The sequence below is a fragment of the Mixophyes fleayi genome, chromosome 4 (assembly GCF_038048845.1).
Source record: "Mixophyes fleayi isolate aMixFle1 chromosome 4, aMixFle1.hap1, whole genome shotgun sequence".
Lineage (NCBI taxonomy): Eukaryota > Metazoa > Chordata > Amphibia > Anura > Limnodynastidae > Mixophyes > Mixophyes fleayi.
The window spans coordinates 66,011,631-66,035,592 of NC_134405.1; the positions used below are offsets into that span (position 1 = coordinate 66,011,631).

General features: G+C 40.4%; 2 protein-coding genes across 2 annotated transcripts; both read left to right on the forward strand.

Moving 5' to 3' along the window:
- Positions 1-223: 223 nt before the first annotated feature.
- On the forward strand, positions 224-21,260 carry ASTL (astacin like metalloendopeptidase). Its single transcript, XM_075205905.1, has 8 exons — positions 224-375; positions 1,344-1,525; positions 7,238-7,319; positions 10,775-10,923; positions 12,520-14,001; positions 14,079-14,207; positions 20,485-20,618; positions 20,944-21,260. The coding sequence occupies exons 1-8, from the start codon at positions 224-226 to the stop codon at positions 21,022-21,024; spliced, it is 2,391 nt and encodes a 796-aa protein (XP_075062006.1). The 3' UTR covers positions 21,025-21,260.
- An 84-nt stretch (positions 21,261-21,344) lies between these two features.
- ADRA2B (adrenoceptor alpha 2B) lies at positions 21,345-23,448 on the forward strand. Its single transcript, XM_075207364.1, has one exon. The coding sequence runs from the start codon at positions 22,050-22,052 to the stop codon at positions 23,232-23,234; it is 1,185 nt and encodes a 394-aa protein (XP_075063465.1). The 5' UTR covers positions 21,345-22,049; the 3' UTR covers positions 23,235-23,448.
- Positions 23,449-23,962: the final 514 nt, after the last annotated feature.

Here is a 23,962-nt window from a genome sequence, read left to right on the forward strand (position 1 = left end):
GAAGTTCTCCTATGCACACAGACATGAGATCTGGCGAAAGGAAACAGTGGGAGGTACATAAAGAGGGGTCTCCAAAAATGACAAGACCTTTTTTTTCTCAATTATTATTCTAAAGCACAGGTGGGCAAATTTTCAGCAAAACAAGTCCTAGTAAACTTAGCAATGCCCTTAAAATGCTAGAGGGTGAAGCATAAGGATGAGGATACTAAAAATGTCATTCATGATGGAGGAAAGACTAATAATTTTATTCTCTGCAGAACCTGGTCACAGGGCAATCATACTTGATGCATTCAAAGACTTGGAGAGTTCAACATGCCTTAGTTTTGTGTCCCGCACGAACCAGCGAGATTACATCTCCATTCAGCCAAGTGAGGGGTGAGGAATAGCAGGAGTTAATTTTAAGATGGATATAAAATTTTCAAAATTCTTCAACATTATTGATTTTTTTGCACAGAAGCCATTCATACATGGGCATAGTCTAATTTGGCCTGATCTGATCTATTCTACATGGTAGCGGGTTTAGGCTTAAAGTGTATCCTTTACACCAATTGGGAGCAGTCTAATTGCTGACTAAACTAATTTTATAAGAATGCTGCCTAACAACTCGTACTAACAAGTAACATCATTGTGCCTCATGTTTCAGTGATGTCGCTAATTGACAAATTGATAGGTTTCATTCTCATGAATTTGATTCTACCCAAAAACTATCGGCCTCTGCTGTATAGGGAACCTGCACAATTTAATAACTTGGTGCAAGGACCAGTGGTGTGCTGTAACCTGCAACAGCTAATCGGATGTCTACTCTTAGCTGTCTTGTATAGTCAGATTAATGAAAGTCAATATATGGTTGCTATGGGTTACAAATCATTCTACCTGCATTCGTTAATTAAATAAGCCCTAATGACTGTGGCTGCATGTCTTCTAACCTGGCCAATTTATGTCTGACATTGGCTTCGATATTCACCTCATAAAAAAGTTTATTGCCTTTTCTTTCTGGCTTCATTTTGTGCTTTTTATCCATGCATTTTTATACTTGACAAAGGTGTTTCTTCATGTCTCCTGTGAGACAAAACAAAGGCGCTCTTAGTACAGCTGTAATCATTGTAGACAGCACAGCGGGATGGTTATATTCCAGGCTACTGGCTATAAACATCACTGCCTGATGATATAAGCACATGACTGAAATACACAGCAGGAAGCTACTAAAAGACAATGTATTTTAGTGAAAGCTGTAAGACAACATGTACCAGCTATACATTGGATCTGAAGGTGTAAATCTGCTATAAAAGGTTACACACAACTTATTACCCTCCTACTAATACTGTGACTGTCTTGTTTACCAGCTGTTTTACCAGTGTTGGTCGCGCAGGAAAGAAGCAATTGCTCTCTCTGTCCTTTATGTGCCTGACAAAGGGAAAAGGGGTGGTTCTGCATGAACTGATGCATGTGGCGGGATTTTGGCACGAGCATTCACGAGCAGACCGCGATCTCTACGTCTCTATTAAGTGGAACTCAATAATGAAAGGTATGATCTAAGCTACCCGATCTTGTCTTTCCATGTATGTCAAAATGCTTTGTTTTACTCTGCTCAATGGATGTTGCCACATTACTAATTTGGATGAATAAATAAACTGCAATGCCCGCACCCTGCATTATCATATACCTACAATGCTGCTTTAAAAAGTGATTTAGTGTAATGTTTGTCCACCGCCTTATGGTAACAGAACCTTTCTTCATACAAAATAGTGTTTAGTAATTTGAGCACTCCTCCTGGCACCTCTAGTTGGCCAAAGTTTAGAATAATCACTTCAACTTTTATAAACAGATTCTACTTGTGGGCCTAAATAAATGTTAGGTGTAGTTGTCCTTTAATGTGGAATAAAAAAACACAGTTATGCATATGCACAATCTGCTTAGTAACTTCTGATAAGTAAGACAATAGCTTTCAGCAACTGGGTACACGTTTACTTAGGGCTGTGCACATTGCTCCTTGAATAGCTCCCCTCCTCTAAGTATTTGACAGTATCGTTCTTTTAATTTCTGTATTTACATGATCAGGAAAATATACAATTGAACAGGTAAAAATAGATAACAAATAACTATTGTGCAACCCGTTTTTTCTTTGAAGCAACATCATTAGGCAGAACAATAAAGAATATGGAAATCTAACTGGGTATAAATATAAAAAATAGGGGAGAGTGAAGTGTGTGTGTGTGTGTGTGTGTGTGTGTGTGTGGCGCGTTCAAAAGATTAAATTAAGGGAGAGAAAGAATGTACGACTGGAAATCTCTATTTGGATGATGAAATAAAGTTCTGGGTTACATTCTAGTCTTGACAGATTATAAGAGCATGTTGGGTTTTTAATTGTAATATCATGAATCTGTAAGAAATTCTAGGGTCATGAAGGGGAGCCGAGAACTATTAATCAGGCAATTACTTCCTTGATTTTGGAATTCTACAAATAGCCATTGCGCCTGCACTTCACCATATGCATGTACCCTTTTGTGGGAGATAATATTTACATTTTTCACCAGAGGCAATGTGCAATATAAGGTTTTAAAGGGCTGATGTTGAGGGGTTTTTCAATTTTTGGCTATAAAACTTTTAGCAGCTGCTAGAATATGAGGCAACAGGTTTATGAGTTTAAATTCTGGGGAGGGTAATATAGAAGAAGGGCTCAGGGATCTTTCTGTCTGGGTATTGGGTGAATACGTACAGCGTCAAGTTTGGCTGAGAAGGATCATATGTGTCATGAACCATTGAGTAGATTGTGCAATGACTGGATAATGGCTCTCAAACTCTCCAGGAATTGTATAATAAATGGGTCTTAGATATCCAATAACTTAGATATGTATTGTTTTGTTTCCCGTTGGTCACGGGAAGATCCAAAGAACCACTCGTTAATTTTAGTTTCCTCCCTTTTTCTAAGTTTTGATTCGGAACATATGTTAACGAAGGTATACATGAGTTTGTCCAGTTTGCCAAGAATAAGAATCCACCTTCTTTATCTTTGTCATTCCGATACATCTAAGGTGATATGGCAGGCAATTTGAATTACCCCACCCCCCTCTTTTTTTTTTTTTTTTTTATAAACTTAAAAGGGTTTTTATTAAGTTTTTAGTAAAATAATATGTAACAAACATGGCAGTTACAACAGAGCCCACCCCCCTCTTTTTAGTTTTTGTTTGCATGCATGGAAGGTACTGGGATGTAATTTGTACCTGACTGTTTTGAATCGTCTCTTCCAATCTTTAAGTATTTTGGCTGACTCAGTTCAACACTGGAACCCAGGATATTTCTGTGGTCAAGTTCATGCACTTTTGTCTCCTGGCTAAGATTCATGCATCAATTCTATGCATTAGTGTATTTTGGATTTATTATGTTTGTGGAAATCTCCTAAGTTTATACAGTTTCTAAATAATGAATGTATCTCGTTTATTTACTTTATTCAATTAACAGCTTTCATTTACTTTAATTTATTTGATCACTATATATATTTTTTTTAATTTTGTTTTTATTGAAAATACATAAGCATGCGACCGTATAAACACAATTGAACAATATTATTAGCTGTTTGTTAAATGACAACATTCAAAAGGGTTACAACACCCGTTAGGCAGTTCGTTCATTGAGCTTAGAGGGTAGGTGACACGTTCCGCTTGCGGAACCTTGTGAGATGTGCAGGAACACCCCAAGAGATGTGCAGTTGCTTAACTACTCCCTGGGATAGGGGTATAGAGAGAAGAAGGGAAAAGGGGGGGGTGCGGGGAGGGAGTTTGGGATTCATTTATTCCATTGGGCATACAATATGCTGTCTTTGGATTCCATCCACTTAAACCAAAGCAAATAGTGTACTCTATATTTATTGGTCGAGGAGTAAATCATACCATCCATTAACATATAAAAGCCCTAACGTTCAAACCATTCTTTGATAGAAGGGACTTTTGGAGATCTCCAGTGGACCGATATCACAGCCTTTGCAGCACTGCTGAGGTACTTTACAGTAGATTTTTTATATTGGTAAATGGGCAATTTGATGTCATTAAGTAGCCAATATTTTGGGCAATTAGGTGACTCAGTTCCCACAATTGCTTTGGAGATGAATAAAACTGTCTTTCAAAAGGATCTAAGAGATGACCATTCCCACCAGATATGTAATGGGGTACCTGGCGCCATTTGACATCTCCACCGTAGGTTATAAACCCCAGGGAACAATTTGGCTAATAGGCTGGGACATCGATACCACAGAGTCAACACTTTGATATTGTGTTTCAACCACTCACACACTGATTGAACTTGCTTACGTACGTTGAAATATATCACCCCAATCTTGTTCGGGTTTAACAGATCCCAACTCACGTTCCCAATTAATAGTGAATTTGGGTTGTTTGTTAAAGGTGAGTTCAATCAAGATTCTATATATGGAAGATGAGGAGTGTCTGGGATACTGAGAAGTTATACATAAAGACTCAAACTGTGTCCTCCCTGCCATTTCGTGGCTATTCGGGGAGCAAATGAAGTGTCTTAGCTGTAAGTGCCTCCACACCTCTGCATTAGGTAGTTCCCATATTGACTGCAGATCAGCAAAGGGTATGGCTCCAGCTGCGTCCACCAGCTGGCCGACAGGTGTGATCCCAACCTAGATCCAAGGTTGGAAAGCCAGTTTTGAGCGGCCAGCGGGGAAGTCTGGGTTGTCAAATATTGGTGTCAGGGGCAAGTACTTTGTTGACATGAGCGAGATAGTTCGCAGTTTAGACCATTTTGTCAAGGTAGGAGAAATAGTCAGATGTTTGATAGTAGGAAGTGATGATTGCCAAGGTGTAAGGTTAATCTGTGTGCTCAGAGTATATACCTCAATCCTAACCCATTGTTTGTCTGGTCCCCCTCTCGTCCAATCAAGGACACTATTTAACATAACGGCATCATAATATGTAGTAATATGGGGTAGTTGTAAACCTCTGGCATGTTTATGCATGTACAGAATGTCATGTTTGGTCGCCTACCTCTCCAAATAAAGTGTCGTATGGCCCTATGTAGTTCATTGAACCATGAGGTAGGGATGTGAATTGGAAGTGTGTAGCAAATAGAGGACTTATGTCTCATCTCAAGGGATTTCATTTTCTCTAGGAGTGTGTCTCGGTGGGCTATCTTTTGTTTAGCGGACCTAATTGTATGAATTTTCCCTGAATTACACATTTGTGGACCTGCCATAATGAAATTTTGGACATGTTAGGGGTGTCGTTAAATTGGGTATATTCGTCCAGTGCTTTCTCAACTTGTGATTTACTAGACGCATCTTGGAATAAGAGTTCATTTAGCTTCCATGTATATTGTTTTTGACCTAGCTGAAGTAGTGAAAGGGACATGTATACCGGAGCATGGTCAGACCAGGTAACTTGGCCTATTGTGACTTCTTTAATGAGAGGTAAGTGGTTATGGGATAGGAAAAAATAGTCCAGTTGGGCTCAAATAGTATGTGGGTGTGAGAAGAATGTGTAGTCCCGTTCTGTGGGATGTTTAAATCTCCATGCGTCGACCAGCTGGTGTTTGTGCATAGTGCGTCTCGCCTTGCTAGATAGCTTGCTTGAATGTCTAGCTGCACTGGACGATGCGTCAACAGCAAGGTGGAGAACCCAGTTGAGATCACCTGCCAAAACGAGAATACCTTCCCTTAACGGGTCCACTTTATCCAGGAGAGTTTCTAAAAAAAACAGGTTGATTATGATTTGGAGAATACACATTTACGAAAGTAAATGACTGATGGAAGATTTTACAACTCACTTCCAGACCCTTACCCGTTTGTAATTTGTGTGTGACTATGTTTTGGACAGGTAAACATCTAGAGAAGAGTATTGCTACTCTAAGGGTCTTGCTCTCAGGATTATTACATGTAAAAGAATGCTTGTATTGGTGGCTGGGTAATCGGGGTTCTGACCCTTTGAAATGGGTCTCTTGAAGGAATGCCACATCTATTTGTTTTGCTATGAGGTCTCTAGTCAATCTGGATCTCTTTTACAGAATATTTAGACCCTTAACATTAAGGGTTGCACACTTGAGACCAACCAACATCATCAGAGAATAGCGAATGGTGAGCAGAGCATGTCCAATGAATTTGCGGAACAATGAACACAGTGACTTGTGTGGGTAGAGAAAGAGGGGAGTAGTACTGCAAAAGTGGGGGAAGGAAGGAGGGTTAGGAAACTAATACACAAGTGGTGCCAACATCAGGATTAGACATCTATATGTTGTGAACAATTGAAATTGACCGCTCCGGAGAAACATGTGGAGCCATAGCTCGATCATGCTCCGGAAAAGACTTGTGCGTTGTATTGGAGAATCTTTTGAGTGACTTGGGACAGATAGAATCTTTAGCGCAGCAATCGGTTTTGTTTTGTTCAGACCTAAACGCTAGATGCAAGCAATTGCTAAAAGATTACACAAAGGGGTAAAATAAACCGTGGCCACCCAACCCCAATCAAATTCACCCTAGTGCTGCCAGCCTAGTGTTGGTACTAGCAAAATCGTGGGGGAAAACAGTGTGGGGGTCCCCCCGATTTTACTAGAACCATAACTAGGTTGTGCCAATCCGGGCTGGTGGCACTATAGCAGTGGAATCCGTAGTGTGGGGTCCCCCTGCTATAATGACACACAGACCCAGGCTGGTCCGCATGGGGCTGGATACCCTAGGGAGATGGCGTCCGAAAAAAATAAAATAATAACAAAATAAATAAATGCAAGCCTCCTCCCAAGGGGTACCCAGCCATGTGCTGAAAGCACTAGTGCTCTTCCCACACCCCTGGGTGGTGGGTGTGTTAAATGTTAGACACTAGTTTGAGTTGGTGCACTACAGGTCCCAGCAATCCCAGGCTACAAATAACAGTCTGAACATGCTGGTGCTTGTAGTACTATAAGTATCAGTGTTTCAATAATACACACTTCTTTTTTTTTTTTTTTCAATTTTATTTTGTCACTGGAAGTTTTAGGTTTGTGACTCACATTTCAGTCACTGCCAATGAAAAAAATATGGAAGCAATTTGGGGCATTTCCATTTGGAACTGTCACTCCCACTATAATCTATCATGGACTTCAGATATATGAATCAAATGACTGTAAATTCATGTCTGGAGATTTATTTAAATTGTATAACTAAAATATCTGTTTATTATGTCAGTGCCAGCTACGAGTTGAAGCGATCCATCTATGTTAAGCTGCAATTTTTTTCTCTCCCCCTTCCCAGGGTATGAGCGTAACTTTTGCAAGTATGAGACCACAAACATGATTGTGACTTATTCATTTGACTCCATCCTTCACTACTCGAGGTAAGAGTGTTCACTCTTCTTATGCACTGTAAAAACTGCTTTCATTGAACCTGAAGAAACTGTTCTAATGTTGTCAGAGGTGTGTTTGCTGGCATCAATTATGTTTTATGTGTTTTAACTGCTATAGAAAGTAGCGTTTAGTGTTAAAAGTACAATCTTTGTGTTTTATGTAGTTCAATAGTCCATAACAGATGTCTTATTCTTACAAGGGGACTTGAATAGATTAGGCAGCACCATGGCAGATGAGATTCAAGGTAGATACATTGTAAAGTTATGCATTTTGAGACAAAAAACACGCATGCAGCTTATACCCCATTCATACTGCACCGAAATCCCGGGTTTTTGCCGGGGCGACCCGGGTCTTGGTGCAGTATGAATGGTACAAGTCAAAAATCCCGGGTCTTCACCCCGGGATTTATCGAGGGGTAATTCCCGGGTCGGACCCGGGTTGCCTGCACTATGAATGGTGCAACCCGGGTTTTTCAACCCGGGTTGCACAGAAAACAAGCTGATTGGCTGTCTGCCTGTCTCTGGAGGATGATGTCATCGGTGGGAGCCCATGGAAGATTCGAGAAGGAGTTTAGGAGAAATGGTGGATGGTGGAGTGCACAAATTGCCAGGGCACAGACTTGTGCAGTATGAATGGGGTCAACCCGGGAAATTCCTGGGTCCGAGGTGCAGTATGAATGGTGTTTCTGAGCTGGGACGCTCCGAGCCCCTGCAAAAACCCGGCTTGAAAAATCTGGGATATTGCCGGGGCGGCAGTATGAAAGCGGTATTAGTTGTAGGTGCCTGTGTAAAACAATATACTGCCTCTAGAGTCGGTGGGTTCTTATCATATATTAAAATATCATAGACACAGAGAAGTATAATTTTTTTCCCATTTACAAGACACTGGTGAGGCCTTGTCTTGAGACATGAATTTGGGGCAGCACGGTGGCTTAGTGGTTAGCACTTCTGCCTCACAGCACTGGGGTCCTGAGTTCAATTCCCAACCATGTCCTTATCTGTGTGGAGTTTGTATGTTCTCCCTGTGTTTGCGTGGGTTTCCTCCAGGTGCTCCAGTTTCTTCCCACACTCCAAAAACATACTAGTAGGTTAATTGGCTGCTATTAAAATTGTCCTTAGTTTCTCTTGGTCTGCGTGTCTGTGTATGTTTAGGGAATTTAGATTGTAAACTCCAACGGGGCAGGCACTAATGTGAATGAGTTCTCTGTACAGCGCTGCGGAAATAGTGGCGCTATATATATAAACAGATGATGATGATGAAGTTCAATTTTGGCCACCAATTTACAAAAAAATGTCTTGGAACTGGAAAGACTGCAGAGAAGACAAATAGAAGACAGATATAACTTGTATCTACTTCTACATTTTATGCATAAAAACTGATTTAAAAAAAACCTCCCTTACACCCCTCCCTCCCCTCCAACGTACCCCCACACCTCTGAGTCCAACTAAAAATAATTGTTAACTTTTTCAATATGTATTTGTTGCACTGTCGGACACACATTAGCATTATACCTCTCACCTGGCCCAATTTTGAGGGGACCGTCTCGCAGTTGGCACGTATGTCCCAACTCTCAGAAGTTGGGAGTTATGCACCGCTTCCGGTAATGAGTGGGTACTGCACACGCCAGAGGCAAGTACCTTTGCGGAGACGGAGTACAGCAATTCAAAAGTGTTTTGCAAGGTTTGGGCGTGGCCTAGCATTTCTCAGAAGGGGGCGTGGCTTTGTCCACTGTGATGTGCTCAACTCCCTAAAATGATTCAGTCACGCCCTCTTTTCAGAGGGGGTGAATCTGTGTCCCGGTGATAGGATTTTTAATTGTTGAGAACTATACGGTATGTTTATCAACAGTTCTTCATGTTAATATGTACATGTTGTCTATACTCTGTCTTTATTTATGCATTGGTCAACATGAAAAATGCAACTTCTTAAAAAAACAAAAAAACCCCTACCTAATAGGTAGATCAAATCCAGTTCCACAGATGCACCTAGCCCAGTACATGCTGAAGCGAAGTATAATACATTGTATCCATTATCTCTAGCTGCGTATAAGGGAGGGGGGCCTTAAAGGTTATGGTGACATTGCAGGTTAACCGCCCAAACTTTTCTATGGGGCCCAGCATTGCGCTGCTCCTATGGATATAACTTGCGTACTTACCACAAACAGGCCATTGGTTGGAATCCAAACTATGACCCCAGGGTTCTGATTTAAAAAAAAGAATAAGAGCTGAGGGCTGGAAGAAGACCAAAGGCAATTTAAAAGCTGTGGATGTATCGTTAACTGGATTATTTTCTGGAGTTTAATAGTTAACTATGGGAGTACGCCCATCTGGAGAGGGGGAGACGGAGGCTATAAGTGGAATGGGTGGAGAGTTAATCAGTCTCTGCAGTTCTGGACGTTGCCCACCCAACGAATGGATGCTGATCAGGATGGTGCTCAGTTATTGGTGACTGACATGGCTGTTGGTGATCCTGCACGGAGAGTGGCCGGAAAACGCAGTACAATTGACGGCCAGTGGTTTGTGCGCACATTACGGTATTGGGCATGATGAACCCGCCTCTCTTCGAGTGAATCGGCTATACTGCCCGTCGGCTGTACCGCCCCTGTGGGTTGCCCTGTGGTTGCTTTCCCTCTAGCCCAGAGGATGGGCGGGTTCTGTAAAACTGGGACGTGGTGTCCCACTAAGGTAGATATGTGCGCCTGGGGTGTAATTGGTTGTCCCCCAGTTGATGAGGTCCCAATGGTTAATGCTGGAACAGTTGGGTTTTGCCTGGCAGACGTCGGACTGACTGCTCTATTCTCCACCACCATATTCAAATAAATCATTTAAATTTCCCACACTCAGGTCTCGTGTTGCTATTTAAGGTTATAGTTAAATAAAGGTAAGAAGGTAAAGGAGGTCATGATATCAGCCATAAGCCTTTTAAATCTTTGTAAAAGTAACATGGTATGTTAGTGCTACATGAAGGTTAATAACAATAGTCCAGTTTGCTTTTAGGATGAATGGTTGACATGCTGTTGGGAGTAAATTAACAATCTTTCACATTGGCTAGTTCATTTTAATCTCTTGCACAAGGTAGCACAAATTAGATTGCAAGTGAGAAGCTTATTGTAGGACTAATGGCAGAACTAACTGAAACTAATAAATATGACCTAAGTGGAGGTAGGAGGTGGTACTGTCCTGTAAATAGAATATATTCGGCTTCATGTTCTCTGTAACATGCCTCCCAACTGTTTAGATTTGTGGGTTCCGAAAGGAGCAGGGCTTACATGTGGCTGGGGTGCCAATTGGCCAAGGCTTATTTAAGTGCTTCATACTTTTGAATGCATTTTAAAAGACAGTAGTTGTAACATACAATGATGGCATTAGGGTAACAGTCAGGATGTCCAGCTACTTATGGGAGGTCCCCAAGTGCTAACAATACCACTTTTTTTTTTGTGCTGCAGCAGAGCATTCAGCAAGGACGGCAGTTTAACAATCGTGCCGCTAGATGTCAATTATAATAAGGAGATTGGCCAGAGGATGAGGCTCAGCCCCTCAGACAGTCTGAGAATCAACAAATACTATAACTGTCCTCAATATACACCCTTGGAAGGTAAGCACAATTCTAATCTGCAGTTTATCAAATAACTTGCAGTACACTTCATGCTAAGGGTGAGAATACACAATCACTTACTTCCAGCAAGATTACATATCCGGAACTTTGTGTTTTATAAGACACAAAGGGCCTGATTCCTCTAGAAACGCAACTTGCTTTTAAAACCACGTAACTTGCATGTATGTCCGACCGTATTCAAATACAAGCGGATCTCAAAAAACATTTCCATATAAATATGGGTCTAAGTACGCTCTACTCGTCGTATGCAGACAGATAGAACAGACTGCAGGATGTGCACATGTATATGTGCAATATTAAGTCACATAAGAACGCTTGGGAATTTATTTATTTTTTACATGAAATACATAAATCAGGATCTTCTTAATGTGTACTGCACATGAACTATATTTTTACAATCTCTTACTTGCAAACACATGTGGCACACATACATGTCAGTCATCACTATCAGTCTGCACTTATACTTGCCCTGTAGCTGGTACAAATGATACTGCTATAAAACACATTACCTAAGAGAGCCAAGTGCATCGAAAAAAATATTTTAAAATATTTGCCTATGAAAATACTTTATTTAAATAATAAAATATTTTTTTTCCAACTATTATATTCTACTATTACTATTGCCATTCCCCTGCTTTGGGGAAACTTTCGCTGCAGATAGACATAAACACCCATTTTCGGGGCCACCCCACCCCCCACACCTTTTTGCCAAAATCTGAAGATAAAAATGTTAATAGGAATGTTTGTTGAAAGCTGCTCCTGCATTCAACTGTATCCGGTGTAGAGAGCACATTGGTGCCCGGCTTGATATAAAAACAAGTCTGTGCTTTGAGTTAATAATGCTTATATATTCAGTCCATCAGATGTATACATGCCTTTATTATACTAATAAAAACAAATTACATACACAAAAAAAAGTCTGAAAAGGGAAAGATGAAGCAAAGTGCTTTAAGTACAAGGCAATAAATCAGTGTGAAATTGGACAACCACTTTAACTCTTGACAGTTCGTACGGGTTTTTACCCCAAGCCCGCAGCGGTACAGCTGCTCCTGAATCATACTGGTACTTTATTGGCCAATTGATTACTTTCTCCACTACGCTTTCTCCCCTTGTATACATCATATATTTGTATTGCATTATCATCATCATCAACATTTATTTATATAGCGCCAGCAGATTTCGTAGCGCTGTACAATTGGGAACAAGCAGTAATAAAACAATACTGGGTAATACAGATACGGAGGTAAGAGGGCCCTGCTCGCAAGTTTACAATATATGGGATTATTAGAAATTTGTGAATTGATAGTTTCCTCTGTAATAGTTAGCATTAATGATGTTATTGAGTAAGGTAAAGGTCCAAGTAATACACTTTTTTTTTTTTTTTACAAGAACATTTTTAATAGACTAAGCTGGCTATGCTGTATAGACTTAATTTTTAATAGAAGGCACATTACATCAATGGAAGTTTTTCTGAACAGATGGTAAATACAGCAAAAGTACCCAGGAGGTTTTGATGATCATATCAAGTATATGAAACAAGTTTATTTATTTATTTTTTATATTAACCCCTTGCAGGTGACCATGAAATGTTGTCACATGACTCAGTTGTTTATGAATGTCCCCAGAGATCCTTAAATGAAGTTATGGGCCCAACTGAGGGGGCTACAGCTGCCGACTGGTCCATCACTAAATCTGAGTCCTCTTCCAGTCAACAATTCAAGATCAGTCCAACTCCCATCTTCTCTGACACTCATGAATTCAAGCTCCAAGCTACATTGAATGGAACCTCTCAAGAGGAAACTACGTTTAACACTGTTTCAGCTCCTGCTTTAAACTCCATAATGACCCTGCCAACTTCAAGCACAAGCAGTCAAAACCTAAGCAGTAGAATGCCCATAACCTGGCCTGCTATAAGCATGGCTGTGTCAACAATATCTGAGCTACAATTAAGTGTTGATGATGCCTGGAACACAGAACTTAAGGGAGTTACTGGTTTTACTAAAATTGGGCATATTCTTAAACTATCTAATCAGCCTGCTGAAAGTGGTTCCGTGAATGAAGAATTGAAAAAACACTCTACTACGAAATGGATGAGACGTAAAGAAGGTGTTCCTCTTACTAAAGATACATTAGAGTTTGACCATCGAACAACAATCCCTGAATCCAAAAGAATAAAAGAAACACTAACAAATGATAGTATTCAAAACATTGACCCACTACCAAATCAGACCCGTATAACCCTGGTTAGTAATCCTCCTATTACTTCTCCACCTGAGGTGAGAGTGGGTACTAGCGATAAATGGACTGTACCTATGAAAACCAGCCTATATTCAGGCTTTAAACATAACTTTACTAAAGAAGAAAAGGAAAGCATTGAAAACACAAAGGGAATCTATTTGTCAACTAAAACATCCGGCAGCACTACAGTGTTGACAACTGTTCTTGAAGGTTCACTGACTAGTGCAATATCGCAGATCGCTGAAAAAGGGACTATGCAAAACATTCAAATTAAAGACCACACTACGTTGAAAACTCCTGCAAGCTCCCAAAGGGCTCCAGCACCAGAGCAGGCTATCAATGGACACCAACAGAATTCTTCTGGGCAAGAAGATGTGTTTAATACTCTGGGGGATCCAGACTATGCTCACCTAAATAAAGAGGTTCTAAAGATGGAGAAACGGTCCTTACCTGAGCTACTATTTGTTTCAAAATTGGGGAAATCCAATTGTTCTAGAACAGCGTGCTATGTGAGATGGATACATGCCAACCCACTAACTCCCCCATACACCGACACAAAAAAAGGTCTTGTGCACACATTGGGAAATGAAGTTAAACAAAGTAGAAGTGTCTTACGCAATTTGTTTTCCCAAAAAAAGGGTTCTACTATTTGGCGTATGCCATATCTGGGAAGAAGTTTAGAAGTGAAAACCAAATCTGAGACTGTCTGTGGGTTTGAACATGGATTGTGTGGATGGAAACAAAGTATTAATAATGATTTTAACTGGAGTCTTTCTTTGGGAAGTTTAAATCCTTACACTGGCTATTTCATACCTCGAGGTAAGTTTCAGCTTTTCACTTTTATGGAGGTCCAAACTTAAAAAAAAATAAAATAACTTTTCCAATTTTCTCATTAGGGTTCCACCTGTCTCTAAAGAGCAGCCCTAGGGGAGTATCCATAGAACAGAAAGCTTTACTTCTGAGTCCTATAACAGAGACCTCTAGCTGTGTCTCATTCTGGTATGGTTCCCGACACCGTATAATGGGTAAGTTACTTTCTTTTGGCAGAAAACCTGTACTGTGGATAGACATTTTATTGTGAAATCTGATTAAACTGCTCCTTACAAGCTTTGTCATACTGTACATTATTTCTAAATACTGAACATTTTCATTCGTTTTAGAGTGTTTCCAAGAAGGACTGGGAACTACTGTGACCATCTTCAAATTTCAATCCCTAATCAAATGAAACTTACCCAAATTCTTTAAATTCACCCTTTTTACCCCCAAATGATGAACTTATCATTATTTTTCTACTGCTTAATGCTGGATATAATATTAAAGTCTATTTAACAAATTGAGTTGTCACCAGGTAAAAGACAAACCCTTTATTTGGGGCTTTTAGATCCCCTTCCCTTGTTTGCAACCAGTCAACTCTCGACCATGGATACCTTGCTTATAAAGTGTTAATACTTTTGGTGCTACAGACAAGCTGATATGTCTAAAGGTTTTTCAGTCACTAGTTGGTAAAACCATAGCCAGGAATCTTTCCATTAAAGTAAGATGTAATGTGTTGACATTATTATGTTGTTGTAAAGCACAAACATATTAAACTGCACTTCACAATATGACTGTGGTAAGGCACAGGCACTTACAAAGTCTTCTGAAGTAAATATGAAGTCTTTATTCCATTCACATGAGATGTAGACACTTCTCAAGCAGAGAGAAGTGTCCTTGTGCAGAGAAGTACCAGCTTTTATACCTTTTAATAGCATCTGTTACACAATGTAATGATCTCTACTCTTATTTATAGTTTCCGAATATGGTATAATGGTTTCTAATAAACATCGGCTACCTTAAGATAAAGAAACCAGATACATCAACGTTGTTATAAGTGGTGACATCGTAAATCTCACTTCACCTTATTTAGCTTGACCTTTCTCAACCTAAAGGAAATAAGTTTGTCTTTATGTCACTAAGAATACATCTGGTGAGACCATGTCAATGTTTGTCCCCTTCCAGCTGAATTATGAGGTCTTCAGGCCCTCCTTCACAGAAGCTGGAGAGCTCCTTGACGTCCCCAACCTCAAGAGTCAACATGCCCCTTAGGAAGCAAGGGTCATCAGGCCCACCTCCACCTCAAGTCTCGGGCAGGAGCTTTTCCCCCCTAGGTATAAAGTAGCTATCCATAGGGGAACTAGTTCTTCACCCCCCCCTCCCATGAGGATGGAGCTTTCGATAAGTAGTCGTCTTAAGGGTCTAAACCCAAACCCCTCAAAAAGTGCAGTACAAAACAAACGTAAAATGTTAAAAAAGTGCTATGTGCCAAGAGCTGGTGTCAATAAATAAATACCAATTAAGGTCCTAGCCTCTCGCCAGGAATTATAAAATTTAGCCTTGCACCTGAAGATAATCGTAGAGACTTGTAGACTACCACCAATGATAGGATTGGGGATTAGCCAATTGTACATCAGCCAAGCAGCAGCATTCCTGATGGAAGCTGTGGCTGTTTAGCCAGTGGAATGCTAGTTAAAGATTAGTAGATAAGACAGGTCAGGTGCCTGTTGTATCATGTGAAGGAAAGGGATGTACAGGACTTGGACTGACAGTGGGAATGTGTAAGGGGGAAGTTGGGTAAATCTTGATGTAATTACTGTAGAAGTTATATTGAAAATGTATTGGATTTATACCAAGACCTCCTTATATAGAATGGCCAACGTTTTCATTTTGGTCTCAGGAAAAACTACATTTTCATGTCCGATCCTGTGCTGATGAAATGGGTAGGCTTCCCCTGTTATGCAACTGGAGCACTCAAAGCTGTCTCTCAATTGGTGCCTACTAACATTTCTGGTGATTAGGTTTGGAGGGGATAGGGTGTGAGTGGACAGGAGCAGGACATCTCTATAACCATTTTGAGCCCTTGGGCAAAACAAAAAAGAGAGGGGGGGAGTTTGCAAATTTTTATATTTAAAAAACTAGACAGCTGCTGTTCATTAAATACTGGGGAGCAAGTATCAATGCTGGCGGTAAGCTTCACTGCACAAGAGGCGGTGAAGAACGAGGAGGATAATGACTGACTTCTCATCTGCTTTCTTGAGCAAGCAATTACAAAAGGTAATTAATCTGCTGTCATAGTTTACCTGTGCAGCAGTCCAAACACCGGACACTCCAGGAGGAACAGGGTGGGGAGGGAGGCTGTCCATGTGTCTGTCCCTCATTGGCTTTGGAAACAGATTTTATGGTAAATTAATATATCCCACTTGCTTCTTCAGTGGTGATCACTGCTGTGAATGTCCCAAAGCCTTCATACAGGAAGGGTAGAGTTAAATAGGCAGCTTGTTCTCCTGTACATCAGTATAATTGTGGCACAGACCACCTCTTAGAGCCTACCATATGTCCACCAATACTACTCACGCTGGTGTACTTTCGCCACTTTCCCAATCTCCATTCTGAGCCACACTCACTCCTCTAGTTTCAGCTCTGCCCTTTTCCCGCTGGATTGTAAACAGGGCCCTCCTTAGCCTTTGTTTTCACATCTGCCTGGCATATCCCTGTTTTCATGTATGCTCTATTTTTTTTGACAAAATAATAATAATAATAAGGATTAAGTGTATAATGCATTCCATCTTGTGAAAGATCTTGAATCAGTTTAGCTGTGAATCTCATAATATTTTATTAAATTGCAAATATTATCCACTGCTGCAGCAAGTTATCCCAGCTTTATCTAAGCACAATCTGTCTTGAAGATTGTGCTTGGATAATGTCATGCAAACCTTTTGGCCTGACTGACTGTACAGATGGAACATCCTGCCATTTAATGCTTGTTTAGAATGATGCAAGTTACCCCGAATGAGCTCAATGTTGTAATACATAATATCCCAAACAACAGGCAGACACTAGTAGCAGAAATACAATTATAGTAGTTTACTGGTTCTGGGAGACTAATAATGGATGTATTTTGCCCTACATGCTGTCTATCCACAGTCAGGGTTTATAGGAAACAACGCGCTCAGTACAGTGGCGCATGCAGGGGGGGTTTCTGGGTCTCCAGGAACCCCTCCCCCTCCGCTAAAAAGTGTCCTACATATCGGCACTGTACTATACAGCAGCCGCGGCGCTGTCTAAGAAGCGTCCGCGCCAGTGCTGTATTGTATACAGCACCGCTGCGGACGCTTCTTTGACAGTGCCGTGGCTGCTGTATATTACAGTGCAGCCAAAATGTAGCTGCCGCGCTTGCGCGGCAGCTCTCTAGGGTTGTTTTTTTTCCGGGGGTGGAGGAAACCCCTCCTGAAAAATCCTCCGTGCGCCCCTGCAGTAAATAGAATTTATTAACTGCAAAGTGTAAAACTGTAGCCCACATTTTTCTTTTGTGAAGGCACCTGCCCATTTTTGTGCAAGTTCACCTTTTCTTTTTATTCTATTTTTCTGGGAGATGCACGGAGGGAGTTTGTGGCCAGGCAGTAGTTTATTCTGCCAATGACAAGAGTTTGGGTAGTGTATCGAGCATTCCATGCTAAATGTGTATTAGAAAAAAGAGGTTTTCCTCTGAATTAAAAATAAAATAAACAACCTTTTTTGTTTTGTGGGATGAGATTATTTAAATTGGATGGAGAAGGTACATTTACAGGGTTAATCCTGGCTTCACAGAGATTTCTCCTTGTGTACAAAACTCCTATATGATCTTCCGCCACCTAAGAGGTCCTGCAAGTTGCTTGTATTTGGGACTCTTTGAAGCTTCAATTTGCACATCTGCAGAAAAAGCATTATTTGATGTTTTTTCTCACGTGTCAATTTCTAAGGTTATAGATGTAATTCGATCCATGTAGTCCTGATGATCCCTCACTGTCTAAGTTATTAATTAAGCTAAACCACACAGTATTTCAGGAGGAAAATGTGACAGTTTTTAAATGAAGAATAAGATTGTGGCCCTAAATTGGTTGTAGGATAACCTTTAATATGACCCTTTACTGTTCCAACTCTGTCCCTTATTCAGGTTTTATCTGCTAAGCTACAAAACGGTGCTCAGTATATTTTTTACTGGGGTGTTTCCAGTGACCATGAAGTGGGCGTGCGTGGCACACTTGCTCACATAAAGAAGCATTGTGTGTCTGTAGATTTTGCAGTTTGTATTGACAATTGGTGTCTCTTCAGAATGTACGGTCATTACAATTGTGCACCTTTTAAGGAATAAGGCTGCGCCTATGGTACATAATAAAGGAGCTAAATACCCATTAGTCCAGCTCTAGATGTGTGCTATATGGTGAGGGATATGTTTATAACAGAATAGCACAGCTTGCCTGACATTGACACTCCGGTTTGGTGCATGAACCATGTCAGGAGGATGTTGGTCCAGACCTACAACCTTCTGTGTAAAGCGCACATGAACTGACCTTGGGATGCAGCTGAAGAGCTTAAGCCAGCATACAAAAAGGTGACTATTGTTAAAGTGCCCTACGTTTGTGAAATGGAGCTTAATCCCAGAAGTACTGTCTGTGTCCCACATTAGGCTGATGGGGAAAACAAAATTTGGGACATACTGTAGTGCAACATAGTGTACAAATGTGTGATAAAGACCATATTTGGCATGTTTAAAACTACACAAGACATGACATGAATTATGACCAAATGGGGTCCCAGAAACCCCATTTCTCCTGAGTGCCCCTGCTCATAGTATTAGTCCTGTGCCATCATTATTTGATTTGTTCTTTGTTGCACTAGGCCATTTTTTTCTTCATCTTTCCTCTGATGTAGCTCTCCATGTTGCACATTCCACCTGTAGGAAATAAATGGAAATAATATGTTGCATTACCAGATGTGTTTTCTAATATGTAAAACGTCAGTATTAAAAGTGAAGAAATCTAGTGTAAAGACTGTTACCCTAGGCCCAGGCCTATTGAGCCTTTCCATATATCTGGGCCTGAATATTCTTCACGTTGGGCCACTTTTTAGGAAAAGCTGCTGGCATATCAGGGGTCGTCGCAGACTCCTTCGCCATCCCCTTTGTACAGATCCCACAGTCAGTTACTTTTGCATAGATTGTACAGTAACCTCCATTCCATATATTGCACATTGCAAAGTGTCCCCCTCCTTAAATTACAGTTACTAACACTGACGATGGGGTTGCAACAGCAAATTTGGATTTCCTCCAAAACATTCCGTTGAGTTTCCAGCTTAGAACCTCATACACATTCTTGTCCTAAACCACTCTGTTTTAAGTGTGATTGATGCCAAGAGAAGGGGCATGGATACCTCCAGTGCACTAGTGACTGGAGGTTGTAGACAAGTGAATACAACACCTCCTCTTATTACAGCTGGGCTTGGACCACATAAGGCAGATGTATATGTTACCTTCTGGATAACCCAGTACTGGCACTAGGTGAAATCTAATGGTATCAAGCAAGTTCTTCTTGAATCTGGTATCTGTTGGATATATGTGGTACCTTGCCTAATAATAGTTTTGTTCATGCACATAAATTAGGATATTGGAGGAAAGGCTTATCTGTAAATCTTTCACCCATACACTTTGAACACAATCTGCACTGAGACCCACTCTGCCCCTGCTGCCCAAGATGGATGCCCGCTATGCCCAAGGCTGCTTCAGTGTCTGCCAGAAGGGATTCCTAAACATACAGTTCATTAGGCTTCACAATGTGTATCGGGTGCCCTTCTGCTCCACAGGTGGTTTCCTTACTCCCTGAGCTCGCCTTGAGCAAGGAGGAAGCCTTTCTCATGGGGTTACTCAACGATGGGGTTACTCTTGCCTTCACAGATGTGGGCAGATATATTGAGGTGTAGTAGGGGCTTCTTTCAGTATTGCAACTACAGGACTCTACATGACAAAGTTCTATCTACGTTTAAGCGGTCTACTTTTATAGCAGAAGTGTTTCTCGTTGTCATTTAGCTACAAACCATTTCAAACAAGTCTATATCTGTGGAGTAGGAGAGCTATTTCAGATTCATTTCAAAGTATATATCAGGAATGTGATAAACTTTTCTTCACTCAGTGGATTTTGATTGATATATTTGTATATATGTATATATGTATGTATATATGTGTGTGTGTTTATATGTATATAGTAATATTATTACGATTATACTTGTATGCTTGTTTTTTTTTTTTTTAAGACCAGAATTGTTTCACCAAATAGGCATTGTATATCCATTATATATGGAAAGTGCACCAAATATGATTCATATCTGTTCAAATTTTGAATGGTTACTACTGATCATAAATGAAAACAAGAGTGTTATACGGTGTAACAGTACAGTGTAATCTTTACTTAATATGGCAAGCTCAATCTGTATACCATATCATTTTCTTTACAGGTACAATGAATGTCTATGTCTTATCTTCCACTGGGGCAAAGACTCTGTTGTGGTCAACTGCAGGGCAAGACCCTATTGGGTGGACTAAAGCACAGATAAAGTTACCACCACATCCTCGCCCCGATGATCTGCAGGTCAGTATTTATAGAGAGCGAACATATACTGCAATCATGTCCAATATAGGAAATTGAACTGCAAATAAATCACTAACACTCAATGAACCAATGTATAATCTAAGATTAGATTTGGGATTACAATACATCAGAGGTAGGCAACTGGTAATTCTTCAACTGGAGATACTTATACTTGTAGTTCTTCTGAAGCTACAGGCTGCCAAAACTAATACAAAATGTACTTTAATTAATCATGTATATACCTATGTGTTGCAAACCGAAAATAAGTGAATGAAAAGAGATGTTCACCTACTTTAGTTTTGTTGCCTTTTTTTGCTCTTCTCAGGTTGTTGTGGAAGGAAAGACAAGACAATCGGATGAAAGTAACATTGTCATTGATAATCTTCATGTTGGGAAGTGCAGCTGACATCTTGTTGTTGTATGTGGTCCCTTCCAATAATAAACGATGACCACACACACACACATCCTGTTTTAAAAGTGATTTCTTTTTTCTTCAGGTCATGCTGTTTCAGCAGATAACCAGTAGAGGGAGCTGATGATGTAAAATTACCTGCGCTATCCTTGGTGCTGAATTTCAAACACCAGGTCCCTAAAGGGGTTAAAACACAGTCAGTGCTTTCAATTAACATGTCTTCTAAACACACAGGCTAAATTTTTCTACTTCTTTAACACGCTAGTGCAGATTACATTGTATATATTGCACCAGCCTTTCTCACATTCCCATCTGTATTTTGTTAGTGGCTAGAACAGTGGTAGGTAGTTTGCACAGCTATGTAGGTTGTGAAAGTCTTCATCCAAAATTAAACTATTCAGATTTTTTTCTCCATCAAGTGGAATATATCCTGGAAACTATTGCATTATTGCCTGAGCGATGTAATTGAAGCCCCAACTTCTATTATCTTAATGCTGGTGGGATTATTAAGTCTCGTAAGTAATGTAAACAGCAGGAGGAAGGGCTATGTGAAGCTGAATTCAGGAAATCTGTATAGTGAAGAGGATCCAGTGTGTGTGTGCGACTCCCTCCCACCTTCTCTGGAAATGGGCTGAGCTGTGGAGTGTCTGACATCACTTAATGGGGCTGGGGAAACAAAACATTCAGTACTTTAAAAGCAGAGAAAATCTGCATTTCTCACCTCGGAGAGAGAAATGTGATCAAGACCATTTATTTCATAGCAGACACCAGAGGAAAGTCTTTTCCACAAAAGAAACCTCTCAAGTTCTTGGATACTTTCTTCATGAACAGAACTACTTGACTGTATGACTGTATGGAATCACAACCTGGGTGACTGAACTTTTTATGAAGTTCTGAAAAGTTTTACCACCACCTTAAAAGGAGTGGACTGATGGAGCCTAATCCTAAGTGTGAAATATTTTCCTAGCCCAGACATCTACTGTCTTGGAAGATCTGCCTATCTTGGTGGTCAGTGAGAAATGGCCTCATCACTCTCTTACTCCATACAGGCTACTGCTGTCATAGCAGCAATCATCACCTTCCTCATCCTTTTCACCATTTTGGGGAATGTCTTGGTAATAATAGCCGTTTTGACTAGTCGTTCACTGAAAGCTCCTCAAAATCTATTTTTGGTGTCCCTGGCTGCAGCAGACATCCTCGTAGCCACACTTATTATTCCCTTCTCCTTGGCTAATGAACTGATGGGATACTGGTACTTTGGGAAGACTTGGTGTGAGATGTACTTGGCTCTTGATGTTCTCTTTTGCACGTCGTCCATAGTACACCTATGTGCTATTAGCTTGGACCGGTACTGGTCAGTCAGTCAAGCAATCGAGTACAACTCCAAGAGGACTCCTAGGAGGATAAAGTGCATTATTGTCATAGTCTGGACTCTGGCAGCCTTAATTTCCTTGCCACCATTGATTTACAAGGGGAAAAAGCAGGACCAGAGAAAAGACAGACCCCAATGTAAGTTGAATGAGGAACCCTGGTACATTCTGTCCTCCAGTATCTGCTCCTTCTTTGCACCATGCCTGATCATGATTCTAGTGTACCTCAGAATTTATCTCATAGCCAAACGTCGGAGTAAGAACACTGGCTGCAGTAGACCGATAGAGAAGACTTGTAGACTATCTGACCGCAGTATTAAACCGAGTGAGGAAAATCTGCAAGATCATACCTGCGCTGCTCCACAGGAGAAACCTGGTTCTGATCTCCCCTGTGTTGCTAAAGTTACCAAGGAGAACCACGACCACGCAGCACACAATAGCAGCCTAAAAGACCCCAATGGCCATGGCCCTCCCATCATGGACACTGTTATCACAACCAGTGGCGTTATACTGCTGCCCAACAAGCCAAAAGACTCTGTCTCCATCATGGCAAAGAAGAAAACCCACATCAACAGAGAAAAGAGGTTTACCTTTGTCCTAGCTGTGGTCATTGGGGTATTTGTCTTGTGCTGGTTTCCATTCTTTTTCACCTACAGCCTTGGAGCCATCTGTCCTGATCTCTGTTACATCCCACAGAGTGTTTTTCAGTTCTTTTTCTGGATAGGATATTGTAACAGCTCCCTCAATCCAGTTATATATACAATTTTCAACCAGGACTTCAGAAAGGCTTTCCGTCGGATTCTGTGCAGCCACTATACACAATCCATCTGGTGACCAGTAAATCAAAGGGACCTGAACTCTATTTATTAGACACATGAGACAAGGAGCTCGATGTAGAGAGAGATAGATGTTAAATATTCTAATAGACCAAATCCATCACGGCTGACATTGTAGTCCTCTTTCCTCATGATGGAAAATGTCTTCTGCTCCACCCACTGTTTCTATCCCAAGCTGAGCTTGGTTAAATAAACCAGTTTAATATGTGTGAGATTCATCTGGTATTGCAAATGCTTATTAATGTGTACTGCTTTCACTTTCTGTGGCTTTAAGTCCTCTAGTGTCCAAGAATAGGACTCTTTTCAATTTGTTTTACTTCTAACAAGCAAATAATTACATATTAAAACTAGAATATAAAAATAGACTAATATTATTAGATACTAAAATAGTAATGTTTACAATTTTTAATGAAAAGTTCTTAACTGACATACATTATACAAACCTTATCATGCCAAATGGATTTGAGTACAAAAGTGCAGATTATCAGCTGTCCCTGTTTGGATATAATTTATCCTGAACTTCTTTAGTCATATTAGTTTCCAAAGAGTGCCTGTCACTAAATGGTTTGTTTTTGTAGTATTATAAATGGTTAAAACTGAGCTTCATTTCACTCAGGATAGGGAAATTACTTCTATTCTTTGATCTTATGAGCTGTTTAGTCAACAGACCTCTGTCCTGAAATAGCACAAATTGGTGTACTTTAATCAAGCTCCCAGTTTAAAAAC